Here is a 16,257-nt window from a genome sequence, read left to right on the forward strand (position 1 = left end):
CACAGATTTTCATTTGGATTCAAGTCAGGGCTTTGTGCAGGCCAGCCAGTAATGTTCACTTTGGTCTTCTAGAGGTAGCTCCTGTCCAGGAGCGACATATGTTTTGTTGGTTGTTGTCAAGCACACAACATAAGTCGCTCACAGCAACGACCCAATTTTGGTGCTGACTGCTTGGTTTCTATGACCAAAGAGATCTAGTTTCATGTCATCTGTCCAGAGGACGCATTCCAGTAAGCATAATCTTTCTCCAGGTTGTCCTTAGCGTACTTCACTCTGGCTTGTAGGTGTCTCTTCTACAGAAATTGAGGTTTTCCTGGTCTCCTACCTCAGAGACCCTTCCTGTGAAGCATTTTATTGTCTTCTTAATTCCCGACTACAATTCCCGACTTGGCTAAGTCATTCATTCTTGTGTTGGCAGTTGTTTAGACACATCTCTCATCAGTTTTCCTTACAGAGTCTTTGAAGTCTTTGGCGTCCTATCTCTGCCAGGCTTGTTCTGGACTATGTGGCTCTCTTGATGATATATCTCACTCCAGTTTTTCACACTTAGAAGCACTGTGATAACTCTGTATATCCATCTCCTGCTTTGTGAGTATCAACAATTTGTTTTCTCAAATCTAAACTGATTTCTTTAGTTTTTGCCTTGATGATTTCTAGAGTGACAGCTCGAACCTTTGCTGAAGTTTTTATACTGTATGCTAATTGGAAGATAATCCTATTTTACAGTAAGTTATCTTTGCACATCAGTGGTTTGTGCTCTGGCTCAATAAAACGCTCAGTTTTTCAGGGGGCTAATAATACTGACCACACCATACAGTCCATTATATAAAAAGTGATATTCTGGAGAAATTCTCTGTTGTATTGTATAATAGTTGTTGTCCAGAAGGCTACTTGCTGTTAAAGGTAGCAGTAGCCATCTTATTGCTACTTCCTGTTTTCTTATTAATGTATTTTAATAGCATCATATCACTGAAATTTACATACCCAAGGATTGTGTCATTTTAATTGCGGTATTATTAAATTGAACTAAAATGTCCTGTTCATATATTTATACACTTTTCTCTGAAATTCCTTCTGACATATTTGGAGCTTTACATCACTTTTTTTCCTGCTCCTTCAAATCTGATTCCACAGCTACGGATAACTTCATCAGCTTGCTACATTAAACATTGAGTCCAAAAGCAACAATAACAATGTATTTGGATTCGGTATGACTTGCTTTAAAGCACACATTTGAAAAGAATCAAATAAAGCCAGAATAAGGAAGCGTGAAAGGGACTGTGAAATAAAAGTAGAACAGGCCTACAGCAAGAAATACCTCGCAGATCACACTTCCACCTTCTAACCTCAACCCAAGCAGCTTGTGAAGTAAATCTCATCAATGAAGTGAACAGAGGATGCACCGCATTCATCAGTTTGGAAATTAGTTTACCTCACACTCATTTCATTATCTCCAAAAAGTCAGCTCCCTAAAGGGCACTAGTACCAACCCACTGGCTGACACAGAAAGAGAGCCACAGCAGGCAGAGCCACCACCACCACCAGCGCCACCACCACCAGAAATAGAATTCATCACAGGAACAACTCTCATCAGAGCCACATGATTAAAAATTATGTGAAGGAAATGAATCAGGAGTTGTGTAATGGGGAGAGCATCTGAAGAGGTGACAAGGGGAAGCTAAACTGAGTGAGAAATGCATGTCAGCAGCTCAGATGGTGCATTTTAATGCTGACTCAAGTAATAACTGGACATCAAATTCAGGCGAAATGTTCTCCACTGGCACACAGAGAGACAGGATCACAGTCCCAGCCCCTGTGTCATTTACCTATGGTGTAGCCTCTCTTCAGCTCGCCACATCGGGGGCTGCGGCGCTGGGAGTTGGTGGTGTTGTTTTCCTGCACCGCGAGGACGGTGGTTGTCTTGGCAACAGATGGCGCAGCCTTGTTGAGGGGCGAGGCGGGCACCAGTGTCGGGGAGAAACCTTGACTGGCAATATCCACCGACTGAGACTTCTTCTTCAGTCTGCAGAAGGGCAAACAAGGAGAGGAACGTGTTATTGCTATATTCACATGGTGTATGGATGAAAAGGCAGAGAGTGGACAGAGAAAAGATGAGTGACCTTCATCGTTCCAAGGGCGAGGGGATCAAAGCACATTTAAATCTGAGGCGGTTAGCTGTCACTGCGCTGTGTCACAGAAATGTAATTGTGCAAGGCAATTTTGCAGCGGCAAGGAAGTTGGTTGAAAGAATCAATAGGCTAATTGCAATCTTGTTAAGGGTGAATTTATTAGCATTGCTCTGCTTGCCCAGTGTAGAGCTGTCTCTACTGTAAAAAGGGATTAAATGGTGGGATATTGGAGAAGAACAGCGGGAGTCCAGAGCTCAGGAAACAGCGAGTAACAAGCTACAAAAGGAAAAAATCAAGTAGAGGGTATAAGAATTTACGGAGGTGGAAATGCTTTATTTCATCTAGAATATACTAAATCCTTTTTCATCCTTTTTCATATACTAAATCCTTTTGCATCTGTTTAAATGGTAAAATGGTAAATGGCCTGTATTTATATAGCGCTTTTACTAGTCCCTAAGGACCCCAAAGCGCTTTACATATCCAGTCATCCACCCATTCACACACACATTCACACACTGGTGATGGCAAGCTACATTGTAGCCACAGCCACCCTGGGGCACACTGACAGAGGTGGACACTGGCGCCACCGGGCCCTCTGACCACCACCAGTAGGCAACGGGTGAAGTGTCTTGCCCAAGGACACAACGACCGAGACTGTCCGAGCCGGGGCTCGAACCGGCAACCTTCCGATTACAAGGCGAACTCCTAACTCTTGAGCCACGATCGCCCCATATATTTAATTTAATCTGTTTAACCAAAACACCCCTGGACCATTCACAAGTGGCCCAGAATCCTGCTGCAAAGATTTAACATTAAACAGCTCTAATGTAGCTCCATTTCACTGGCCCATCATCAACTTTAGATTTCATAATTAATTTTTAGAGAGCTGCTTAGTCTGGTGGCATACATGACATCTTATATTTAACTAGTTCTTAAAAGCCCTGTAACGAGGGCTTAAAGCTCTAGCACACGTGTCTTGGAAGCCACGGTTCACAAACTCAGATGTGCTTTCACTTTTGACTTGTGGTTGGGATGCCTCATGATTCAGCAGAATTAAACACCAAATCAATTTAGTGAATCTGTTTAACTGGGCAAAACAAATCTGTAAGAAACCACTGCCTGTAATCCCAGTTTACTTATAGCTTTGACTAACTGGGCCTGCTTGGGCACAAATCTTCATCATCACCCTGAAGTTGTTCTTTTTGATGAACCACTTACTGTATCCATCCTCACTGGCACCTACATGAATAAATGGATGTATGTGACTGGTTATTTTTTATACTCGATACCTCCATATTTACACTGTTGTCTGTCACATCAATTCAATTTAATTTCATTTGCATAGCCCCAAATCACATCAACAGTAACAGTTGTAAGGTAAAGACCCTACAAGAATAAAGAGAAAACTCCCTATGAGCAAGCACTTGGTGACAGTGGGGAGGAAAAAAACTCCTTTTTAAAACCAGGCTGTAGGAGCAGCAGCCATCTGCCCTTTTGACCTCCTCAGACTGTACCAATGTTCTCCATCCACTTGGAGATATATATGTCAGGCTGTACCAGAAACTACTAGTCAGATTGACTGGTAGTACTCCACGGATATCTGGAGAGACCAAAATAGAAGGGTTTTTTTATTCCCTTTGTTAGCCATGTTGCCCCTCTGCTAATATCTAATCTCCTCTGTTGAAATTAAAACATTTTCTCAATCTCATTAGCCAAGCCATGAGATGGGAACTTAGGGTATAAACAACATTTTTAATAAACTGCATGAACTTCTAGTGCTCATTGTAAGCAACCAAATTGGCAAGTTTGCTAGCAGACTTGCCAAAATTTGCCAAGTAAGCTAGCAGGAAGTTAGCTGGGAGTGCTAACTTTGTATTGATTAAAATTGTTTGTAATTCTAAAAAAAAAAAAAAGGCCTAAATGGGGAAATGAGCATAACAAAAGAGAATGCAAAAAATAAAGAGTAGCCCTTGGTGTTAACATGACTACACCACCATCTTGGCTAATACCTAAAGATGCAACAAGCAGACCTTGTTGTCAAGCTACATAGCTAATCTTAGTCATGTACCGCATTTGCATTTTGTAAAGTAGTTTTTCCTCCATTACCACACGGAATTCAAATGGCTAAACAATTAAACAGAAGCTACAGTGCAACATGTAAAACTCTCTTTTCCAGTAAAAAGCTTACAAAATTTGAATGCTTATGTAAAGGGCATCAAAAGGCATGCACTGGCTGAGGTAGGTCAAATATAATCTGCCTACAACAAAAAACAAGTCAAAGCCTATTAAAAGGCTGATGAGATCCCAGGTTTGGGTTTTACATTTATAAATGAGTTAACTGGGCTAATCTGAACAGGTAATCCCACAACACTCAGCAGCAGGTTTATCCACTTACATATGGTCGCAAAGCCACATGTGTAAACATACAGAATAAATCACACTAACACACTGACACACTCATACAAAAGCATCTAAAGTGGTAGTAAAAAAAATACAAATAATAAAAATTAAATTCTTGGGTGTTCCAGCAAAAACGTTGTCAATCAAAAAAATGGCTCCTAAAACACTTTCTCCTATACACTGAAAAAGTCCTGAAACAGCAATACAAGATTCCCAGTGCTGCGCTCCCTCGCACACACTTCACACTTTCAATCATTCCAGCAAAACTGCTGAAGCGAACAGAATCTTTCTGGCCATTTCACCCAAGTGCCCATCCCCACATAGACCAAAGCAACACACATGACCATAGCGTCTAAATCGCTAATGAAAATGCACAATCTCTATGGAAATGTCCTTCACTGTGTGCTCTTTTTAAAATCAAACAAACTGAAGCAGTCAAGTCAAGAGAAGGTGCCAAACGGAGCAGGTTGAGCTGCAAAAATTATATAGATGTTTTCCTTCAGTCAATTCAGTGAAAACACACAGTTGGTATATTTCTACAAATATACCAACTAAAAATTGACCCCATCTCTGTACCTTTTATATTTGCATGTACATATATTCTCCATCACATTCTGTCTCGTCTTTCCATTAATGCATGCAGTGGAGGTTTTGACAGAGCTGACAAAGGCTGACACAAAGTTAGCTGAATGTGCTAGATTGTACTTGTTTTGAGGACGCAGACATGCTGCTGCTGTTAATGGCAGGACCAGAGAGAGAAAAGACACAGACAGACAGACAGACAGACAGACGGAGAAAGAGAGTGAAAGAGTGTCAAGCTATGTGAAGTCTATCTGCTTTCCCTTAGGAGTTAGTACTAATTACTGTCTCATCAGTAGAACAGAAGCCCTTCTTCTAGCTCTGTTTCACTAAGCTACAAGGCCAAACGGTATCAAAACGCGTGTGTGTCAGAGTTCAAGAACAGAATCGATGTGTCTAAGAAAGCAAGATGGAAACAGAAGCAAAGAGGTAAAGAGAAGGACAACGCATGTGAAAAATAACGTATTTGTGCCTTTGTGGGTGTTTACATTTTCATTCTTTCTATAATATGGAGGCAAAAGTCAACTCAGTGGCAATATTTTTATGAACTTATTCTTCATTTTCAAGTCTTTTTAAAAGAAAAATCATCAACAGTCAGTTTAAAAGAAGAATGAGACAGTAAAACACACAAAGCACAACAAAGAAACAAATTAACATTTGTAAAGACAAAATATTAATGTGGAAAGGCACACCCATCACCTGTCACCTCCAGCTAGCATGGCAAAACAAATATGCACGTCTCAAAGGGGACCTCTTTTTCATATTTTCTTTACCAGAGGCAGGCAATCAAAAGGAAGCTGCCACAGAAAATGAAGGGACCTCAAAGGCTTGTTTTTTGGACATTGACTGAACCGAGGAGATTTATCAAGGCAGAGTACAGCATAAGTAAGAATTATTATTTTGTTCTTTCATTTATTCAACCCTAGTGTAATAATCCACACGATAAAATATGGAACTGGAAATGAGCACAACAGGTCCCCTTTAAAGAGTTTAAAATGTACTTTGCCAGGGCTAATTACATTAACTGTTCCCATACTGCACATGTTTGACTGTTTTTCAGTCTAAGCAGTTTCAAGTCTGTGTTGTAAAACCAAGTCAAGGCAAATAGCTAAGGAACTGGAGAGTACCCATCAACTGCCCTTTAAATATGTGCTGTTAAGTTAAACCCTTTAATTAGGATGAATACTGAAAAATGTGGGGAAAAAATCATAACATGAACTTCAACTCAGCATAAGCCATTATTAGCTTAGCACTCAAGTCTCTGACTGCACTGTCAAAGACGAAGGTATGTTTTTAGGTAATGCAGGTTTTAAAAAGAAAGAAGGATAAATGGAAGTCGTACAGGCATAATGATGTACTAAAATAATAATAATAATAACTATAAAAATTTATAAATAATATTCTATTTAAGGCCTATTTAAGGCCTCAGTGCAGCACTGTTTACAACTCTTTATGACCAGCTAGCGAATGTCAACAACCTCCTAAAACCATTCACTGAGTGGTTGTGGAATACACTTTTCCCTAGTGATTGGTATTTGCTAATCAGTCTCTCGGCCTGTATGAATGGGACTTGAGCAATCAATTTCACCGCAGCTGCAACCTCCAGCAATCACTAACAATCTTCCACGGAGTAAATATTTTTCCTGCAGTGGTTTCCAGATGGTTGCTAACTGGTCCTTAGGCCTGTGTGACTTAGGCCTAGCTTCTTTATGATTTTTTTTAATATAGTTTTTGTTATTCCTGGAATAGACCAGACCAGTTTCCATACTGCAAGTCTCAAACCATACAATATAAACCTCTGTCTCTCTCTCTATGGCAATGCTTTACAGTGGTAGCGCAATTAAACTGGCAACCATTCCTGCAACCTGACATCAGATTTAACAACCCCGACATGTCTGAAACATTCCACCTTAATCTCTATGCTTTTAAGTTTTTCTTTCTTTCTTTTTTATTACTTTGTGTCCAATAATGCTTGTTTAATTTGTTTTCTTGCTGCAGTAGTTTTACTATAGTGTCAGCATTTTCTACTGCATTCAGACTGTTGACATTTCCCACTGCCACAGGCTATGTAGTCAGGTAACAATGTCTGGCAAGGATCACCTGCGTTGCATTCACACATGAATTTCTCAATGATATATATACACACACACACACACACACATATATATATATATATATATATATATATATATATACACATATGGAAAAAAAAAAAGTTTGCCACGTTTGTCCTTTTCATTTCGGCCCCAAAGCCTTATTATAAAGTTGTGCTGAGAGCTAATCTGATGTCCACAGAGTCTTTTCTAATGAGCATCCTAGCTCAGCTTACAGGTTCAGGACCCAGGTGGGTGGTAGCCTGAGAACTGAGATGCTGTGTACCATCATCAGCTGCACTCTTCAGCAGCTTCTGTTTCCCACTGCGACTAACGGAGGAGCAAATGGCTGTAATCCCTCATACAGCCTAAGAATTGAACTTAAACTGCAGATTTTAAGTCAAAAGTAATGGTAACTTATCTAAAATATGCACGTTCAAATCTATAGCAGAGAAGAGAGAAAAAAATCTGAATCAAACAAGAGGGGACTGCACAAGCTAAACTGTTCACACATGCATAGTCATTCTGAGCTATTTGGAGTGTGGCTGTCGTGGATGATTCAAAGCACTCCCAACACAACAAATTTACAACACCAGATTTAACGAGTGGTGGATGTAGTGGACTGGTTTGCTTTGTATCAGGCTGAAAGTGTGAGCTGTTAGAACGAGAGTCAAGGTCAACAGCCAGCCTGCCAGATGGCGTAGCAGTTAATGATGTAATGGACACCCTTGCGTCACCAGTAGCTACTGTTTCCCAACCACATGGCTGCTTCATGTTTGGAACTTTCACAACTGATAACACCACAACTGTGAAACCCATAAAGAAGCCCTAGTGGGAGCTTGCAGCAAGTATAAGAGGCTTTTCCTTTCACACCAGTGAGGAACTATAGAGCACCACAGAGGAATGAGAGACACATGTCGACAAAGCCAGCAGCTCGGACTGATTCCTATCTGCGAGCAAATGCTCACTCAATGATGAACAGAGGGAGGGTAAAAAATTAAAGAAAACAGACACACGGGCATTTTGTTTTCTTCCTCACTTTCGTGATCTGACCTGGACCAGGAGGCAGTGGTACATTTGCAGCTCTGCCAAACTGGCATCAGTAAGATTATCCAACTCTACAGGGATCCACGTGACTTGGCAAAAGGATGCATAAACAACAGGAAATTTGGGGCTAAGTCAAAACACGCTTATCGCTCCCCTACTAAGAAGGATTAGACCTTAAAAAAGGGGGGATGCGTTTGCAGTGCCTTCCAGTGCTCCTCTTTGCTTTGCTTCCAGTTCCCTGTCATGAACAAAAAAGGAGTTAAAAAATGTTTCATATTTTTTATTTATAGCAGAACTGATAGTAATACTAATACTGCAAATGGTTAACTATAGTGTGTCCTTAATAAGCTGTTAAAAGGCACTCAAGGTAAGGAGATTGGATTATCTCTGCGCCTTCCTTCACAACTAAGTGAACAGCATTTTCCAGGTTGCACTAGGCTGTTTTTAGTGAAAAGCTTTGATAAACCCACGCAATGCGACAAATAGCACAAAGGCCGCTAGCGTAGTGGAGGTTTTAATGCTTTTTTATGACTATATATTATACACGATGTTTTAGGGCCCTGCTCGTACAGGACTGCTTTCATGTTCTTCCCATATTATGTTTCATTGTGACGTTGCTCTCGCCACAACGTCTGTGCAGGGAGGAGCTCGGGGTCGATGGAGGAACAACAAAAGGGTCTTGCTTTTAGAGGGTAAGGAAAAGAAATCATTCAGGTTGGAGGACTTGTTGCAGTTTTAATTGAAACATTTCAGGCCAAACCACAAGTAGGTGTGACATCTGATGAATCCTAAAAACTAATAAGGCACTTAGTTATTTTGATCACATGAACAACTTCATTAACATACGGCCAGGCAAGGGAATATCTTCTACTTCTTAAGTATCTCTTTATCAACATCCTCTCATCTTCATACCATGCAGCACTCACATCAGATTGTTTGATTTGAAATGGATAGCAGTTATGACAAAAACGACTTGACAACTGAAGGGTTAGCTAAAGCCTAATAAGAACGAGTCAGTTGCTATCGATGCTGTGCTTCGACACACACAGAAAGAGAGAGAGAGAAAGAGCAACAACAACCTGTGGCCATGCATGTTAATGAGCCTCTTTTTTACGCCTCGAAGCAAAATGAAATACGGCTCAGACCCCGCCGTCCTCTGCTCTGCGGTTAGACACCTCCACATAATGATCTATGGAGCTCTACGCCACATTACGCTCATCTTCCCTTCCTAAATGCCAAAGCACCAATTCCATGTCAAAGGTTCATGTGACGATTTTGACCAATGAGGCTTTAAACTCTCCCTCTGTAACTAAGCGGCGAGAACAAAAGCTAAAGGCCAGCCGTGACGCAGGCAAAAAGTTAAACAACAGAAAAGTCAGCAACATTATTAAATCCTGTGTCAGGTCGGCTGTGACGGTGTTTGCTACAGAGCATTTGTCATCTGGAGCCGGGAAGCATCTATAAAATGCCACTTTTCAGCCAGACATGAACAATGCAATCAAGAAGTGAAGCTACAATTCAAACTCATTAAAGAGCTTTCCAACAAATGATTCGTTGTTCCTGACACATCTGATGCTCAGCAATTCCTTGCCCCCCCCCCGCACATTATTTAATTCTTTAAGACCCCTGACATTCTTTTGGCCTTCTTATGTCTTGTTTTGCGGTTTGTCACTGGCAAAGGCAAACAGGCCAACATCAGCATCAGCAGGTGGATTAAAGAAAGAAAAAGAAAGTGCCTCAGTGTGTGACTTTCTTTCTCCAGTGTTTCGCTATAATAAGGAAATGAGATGTGCTATAGGAACAAAACCAAGATAGAGATAAGGCCCACAAGCACAGGAAAAACTACACAGATGGTGATAGCTCTGCCCAGACTCATTGATAATAAAGCCAGTGAGAGTCGGGTATAGAAGTACTTTGCACTGTTATCTTGAAATACACTTTACAACTTTTTTAAGGCAGCTGCCATTCCTGCTGTGAAATCAACTACGCTCTAAAAGTTAAAGTTCTTCTATAATATAAATCCTTAAGCTAACAGAATGTAAGTAAAGCTACTTTTTATTCCGTGTCCTATCAACAAAATGTTCACATTTTAAATGAAAAGCCTGCCACAAATATCTCAGTTTGTTAGGAAAGAGTTTACAGTGCATGGGATTTTTTTTTTTAAACCGAGCTACCAAATTGGGTATTGTGAATCATGTAACTCTACTCATATTAGTATCATCTGTGAAACTTCTGGTATCATACCCGATTTTAAACTGCTTTATAAAAAAGCTTAAACATTGGTAGCCTTTGCTCAACTCGAAAAAAATTCTAGTTATATATAAATGTTTCGGCAGAATCAGAACTTTTACTTTTCTTTTGCTTAATCCATCCATCTATCCTTATCTCATTCAAGGTGGCCAGTCTTTCACACAGCTAACTTACAGACAGACAAAAACTCACAGACACTCACTCACACTACAACCAATTTAGAATCACCAATTAACCTAACCAACATGTCTTTAAAGTGTGGGAGGAAGCTGGAGTACCCGGAGAAAACCCACAGGACGAGCAAGCCCCTCAGGAAAAGGCCTCCGGCTGTAGAGTACAGAAAGTCTACCTGCACCTGTGTTTTCAGTTTAAAATTCAGCCCCCATGGCTGTGGGTTAAAAAAAATCCTCCAGACACCAGTTTGTCCTCCTTAATCAAGCCTTAACTGATTGCGCAGCATTACACTCTAAAATAATACCGGACGAAGACACTAGCAAACATAATGCTTCACTAGCCAACCATCCCTGGAGATGTGTCTAATGATTTCTCCATCACTTAGCAGCTGCATCTGCCAGCAATGTTGAACAGCTCCATTCTGATCAAAAACAGTCCATAAATCAACAGTTCGGTTGGTGAACACACAGCTGGGAGGCATGCAGCTATTCACTCTCTAAAATGTATCAATATTCCACAGAAACACCCCTCAGCCACAGCCTTTCACTTGACTAACAGAAGAATTATCTTAGCTGACACAAGGCAGGGAGAGAAAAGAGGAAGATGGAAAAGCAAAAATCGCTGCTTCATTATGTGTCTGTCTCTGACTCGGGGGCATGTTTTTCTCTCATACTTTTCTTTTCTAACTCCGTATCACTCAGACAGCAAACACGGACACATACAGTGAAAAAAAGAGAGCGTGCACACGTGCACTCTTTGTCCCGATCTTGGAGACAAACACAACCCTTCAGACTCAGCCGCTCGATCACACAGCTTTCGGTGTTTGACTCAGTGAGTATCTGTGGGGCCCAGGGACCGTTACTGCTGCCACTGCAGTCTTCCACTGTCCTCCTCCTTCACCTCCTCCGCCGCCTCCTCCTCCTCGTTGCTAGCCTCAGCCTCGCTCCTGCACTCTCATTTGCTGAGCGCCGGTGACAGGCAGCAACACAATTGGTCAGCGACGGTACTGGATACAACGTCATGCCACTGTGGCTTGTGGCGGTGCAGAAATCAGAGACGTGTTGTGAGTTATTGGCAGTTTTTCAGCAGTGTGTGGAGTATCATATTAGATCATTACGTCTGGAAGAAGCTGGAGGGGCAGGACAGACAGCGGAGATGAAAAGGAACGTTTTAATTATCACCGTTATTGGCTTCCCACATAGCATCTAATTTGTTTGAAAGAATAATGTGCAAATATATCCCAGAGCAACAACAGTGCATTTGTGAAAAAAAGTAACTGCTACAAATAATGGAAAACATGACTATACTGGCTGGTTTGTTACTATAGTTTTGATGTAGCACAGGCAGACTGTTCCTCCTATGATTTTTGATTTCTTTGGATTAGCCTGTGTTTTCTCTCTCTGTCCTCTTCCTTAGTGCTGATTGTTTGGTGGCCCACCTCCATGCATTTATAGCCAGAGAGGGGGCCAAGTGGAGAGATCTCCTCCACCAGACCGTTGACTCGGGCTGTTGTCTTTAGTTTTATTGTTTAGTTATTAACTGAATTCACTAGTTTACTTTCTTGGTGTAAAGTTAGGAGGAGCCTGAACCTAATCTTTCAAACCTAATTGCTTTTTGCTTATTGTGGATCCCATCACCTATATTTGTGCACAGTTTTCTCATAATTGTTGCATTATTCGGGATTCTTTAAACCATGGCAACTTTGTGGCATGCTATGTGTTGGGTTCCTGAGTTTGGTGACCACAATACACTGAACAGGAATGGAGACAATGTAAGAGAGATGCACTCGTGCTGTGTAAGATTTTAGAAAATACACCTCATTTTGAGAGTTGAAAGATCAAATTGGATGAGACTTTCCAACTAAAAACCTAATTTTGTATAAGCTCTTTTTAAATGCATTCAGACTGAGTGTAAATTTAAGTCAATCTTGAAGTTGGTGTAAGGCGGAGGTCCCCAACCCCGGGGCCACGGACCGAGTTGTTTGGTACCGGGCCGCGAGAGTTGAGGTCCGGGTGTGAAATTTATCATTTTCAGGGTTTTTATCGTTAACTCGGTTTCCCTGGGTCTTTTCCCGTGCTGTAGTTATGTGTCTTATTTTGAAAGAAATATTTACACGTTACCATAGCGATCAGAGAGCATTAAAGGGGCAGAGAGGAGGATGTTACTCTCAATATTGTTGGTGCATTTCAGGAGGACGCTGGTAATAAAGTTACACAATTACACAGTGAATTCGCGTTTATTATTATATTTACAAAATACCACAGTTTTTGTCTTGGTCGTATCATTTTATTTTGTTGTCTTTATCTGCGACACCTTAAAGGCCAGTCCGTGAAAACATTGTCTGACATTAAACCGGTCTGTGGCGCAAAAAGGTTGGGGACCGCTGGTGTAAGGCGATGTAAAATTGGCATACTGTCTACAGTGATGCTGGTGTTTCAACAGTTTCCAGTTCATGGCAAGCTTAGGCGGGGGTGGTTCCTGCCTCATTCCTTAACATCCAAACTAATTTCCTGTCATCTGAGGGTGACAGTTTGGGTCATCTGCAACATTTAGGCAAAGGGGTGACACATCCAAATAACTTGCAATTACGTACAGCTATTTGAACTGATAGTGTTGGACCTGGAATGGACCTCAACCCTATTGTAGAATTTTGGGCTATGCTGGGTCTGTACCAGGAAACCCAATTTAAATGAACTCCACAAATTCTGCCAAAAAGAGTTGTCAAATATCCAACCAGAATTAAACCAGAAGGCTGTTGATGGCTATCAAAAGCACGTGATAAAGATGCTACTTGCTAACTGATATTTTACCAAAAACTAATGGAGAATATGTATTTTTACATATATTGTATTGTAACTTTGAGCCTCTTTGTTTCATTTTTATCCTGTCGATTAAAGAAAATCCAAAATAAATTCAAACTCGGTCCTTGTTAGATCAAGTTATCATCGAAAAGTCATTCCATAAAAAGTCAACCAAACCTACAATAAAGTTTCCACCTGACATTCTAAGAATCTGCAAAGAAAAAATTGAGGTCATTTTGAATTTCAGGAGAAAAAAAAAGGTGGGACAGAGCTATGTTTACCACTGTGTAGCATCCCCTCTTATTTTAACAGACTGGCTGCTGGACTTTCAAAAGGGGATTCAAGTTGTTAAACAGTCCTGGCTTTTCCCTGCTGTAGTTTTGCTGAAAGCTCTAGATTACAGGCATTTGTAGCTGAACGGATCACATGGGTGTGGACCAAGCTGCTATTTTCAGGGCGTCACATGAGCTTGTTTTCCTTCCTGCTTTATTGTATATGAAAAAGTTGTCACTCTTGGTACAACAACATGACACTCTTCTGCCCTTGATATTAATTTAAATGATTTAACACAACTGTTAGATTTTAATTGTCCACAAGAAGTTTAATGTATGGAGTCAGGACATCTTCACCTAGCTACACCTAACTGAGCATTAAAAAGCTTTAAAGTAAAAACTGCAATGTGTCATTTTTCTAATGCTAGCAAAAGCCTGGAGAGCTTTTGGTTTTATTCATCAGTTCAGAGTTTTCTCTTTAGTGTCGAATCTGCTCTTATTTGTTGTTACTAATTAGTCTGGTTGCTATCAGAAAAGCGGAGTGGGCAGAGGGTTTGGTGATATAAGGTGGACTAGTGGGAGGGGAGTAGTTCAAAAGTTTAAAAAAATAAGACAAAATATTTTTTCCTTCTTTCTTTTCTCCTTTGTTTGGGTCTGAGAGAGAGATAAACAAAGCTGTCGGTGATACAAACATCCCATCTGACACAGAGCAGAGGCTGCTGTGAAACCATGCTCATTTGTTGAAGCGCAACCCTTTGATTGGCTGCCTGCTCTAATTAGAACAAAAAACATATGCTAGACTCCAGCCGTCTCATTAACACCATGTCCTTGAAACAACACCGAGTGGCCCTGCTGTCTGACTGTGGACAGATTCAAGCTCTACGCATGAAGGGCACTACATGTTGTAACTGGTATAAGTGGCCTTGAAAGGCCTAAGCCTTTCTTTTCCTATGGTGAGCATGAAGATGCCCATTTCTGTGGCACTACCGTCACATGCTGGCCCAAAATTATTTGGACTTGGGTTTTCATATGAGCAAATACTAGTGCTTATCCTTGCTTAATTGCATTTGAGATGCTTGTGTGAAGCGTTTGATTGAGCAGGGTTTTAAGAAGACCTTTAGTTGGAGAGAATATTATAGGTACTTTGGGCTGCTCCCTTTTCCCCCCCAAGGGGTCACCACAGTGGGTGAGTGGATCCACATATTTGATTTTCCCCCAGTTACTTCCCTGCCAAGCTTTGGAATGGCGCTAGAAGTACATTTGCTTGCGACCCCCAAAGCTGGCCTTCTCTTTCACATGTCAGACAAACACGATGCACATACATAAGATCAAATATGAGCTTGTTCCACTGTGGGCTTATAGAACTGGGATGTCAAACTCATTTTACATGGTGGAAATTTCCCCTCCTGTCAGTATAAAGATGTTTAACTACACATTCAATCTCCGACATATATAATGTAAGATAAAGAAGTGCAATTTTAACAGTACATCTCGGTGTTTCTACATGATATAGAAATCCTGCTAGAGTAAATGAACAAAATTTGTCAACGTGGCTCTTTTTACTTAAACTGAAAAGAAAGAAATGCGTAAAATGACAGAAAAAAAAACTGTGTTGCTCATTGCCCACACTGTGCTATCATTATAAAACAAAAAGTTCCCTTTAATTTACAGAAAATGTCCTTTTTTATGGACATGCTGTAAAAAACAAAAACAACCCCAAACAACATTTCTAAAGTACATCGAGAAAAAACAGGAACTTTTCTGTCATTGAAATATTTATTACTTATTTACTTATATTTACTTATGGCGTAAATGGCCATGGCAGAGGTCGTCTTTAGCAGGAAAAGCTGTGGAACTTATGAAAATACAGTTTATACAGGTTTATTCCTTTCTACAGTTTCCAGAACTATCCATTGGGTTGAATTGGAGTCTTTGCTGAGCTGATTGGATCCGCATTAAAATTGTCCCTGTTCATAGTTACAAGCTAACATTTTCAGACACAGAATTTGAACATCCAGTAACTGAGCAACTAAAGATTACAGTGTTGAGAAAACTGAAAACACAAGCTTTAAAATTGGTTCAAATTAAAATTCTGTCAGGTCTGACAGGCGTCAGCAGCTGTGCTGCCACATTTTGATAGCAACTGTAAAGACAACATGTTCTGAATTCCCTACAGTTCACACCTGTGATTGCCTTCATCTCCATAGCAACAGCATATAGAACGAAATATGATTTCTCTGAATTAAAACTGGTGACCACAACACAAAACACAGGCTTCTGTGTTCAGTAACATTGAAAAGATTGGCAGTCCGTCACGGTGCAGTTCTAATAAACCATGCTCCTGGAGGAGTGACAGGCTACATAAAGGTTATATTTTTTATTCTTGTTTTTGTATCTCAGTACAGTCGTCTCCTCTGTGTATCTGTGCTAAATTCTATGAGTTGCAAAAAAAATTTACTTCATTGTATTTTCTCACTTGCACATCTGTTCATTGTTTGATGGCAAGCGCTGA

General features: G+C 40.6%; 1 protein-coding gene across 8 annotated transcripts in view; it reads right to left on the reverse strand.

Annotated features, from left to right (window-relative positions):
* The window catches only part of oxr1a (oxidation resistance 1a), a 180,639-nt gene that overhangs the window by 92,650 nt on the left and 71,732 nt on the right, over positions 1-16,257 (reverse strand). For all 8 annotated transcript variants that reach the window (XM_085290775.1, XM_085290776.1, XM_085290781.1 and 5 more), the window contains one exon: positions 1,827-2,023. In XM_085290775.1, the coding sequence (XP_085146901.1) occupies positions 1,827-2,023 (197 nt within the window). The remainder of the gene's footprint in view (positions 1-1,826; positions 2,024-16,257) is intronic.

The sequence above is a fragment of the Mchenga conophoros genome, linkage group LG11 (genome assembly GCF_057382185.1).
Source record: "Mchenga conophoros isolate Kocher_MC1m ecotype Shallow Benthic linkage group LG11, M_conophoros_male_GT1.1, whole genome shotgun sequence".
In the NCBI taxonomy this organism is placed as follows: Eukaryota; Metazoa; Chordata; class Actinopteri; order Cichliformes; family Cichlidae; genus Mchenga; species Mchenga conophoros.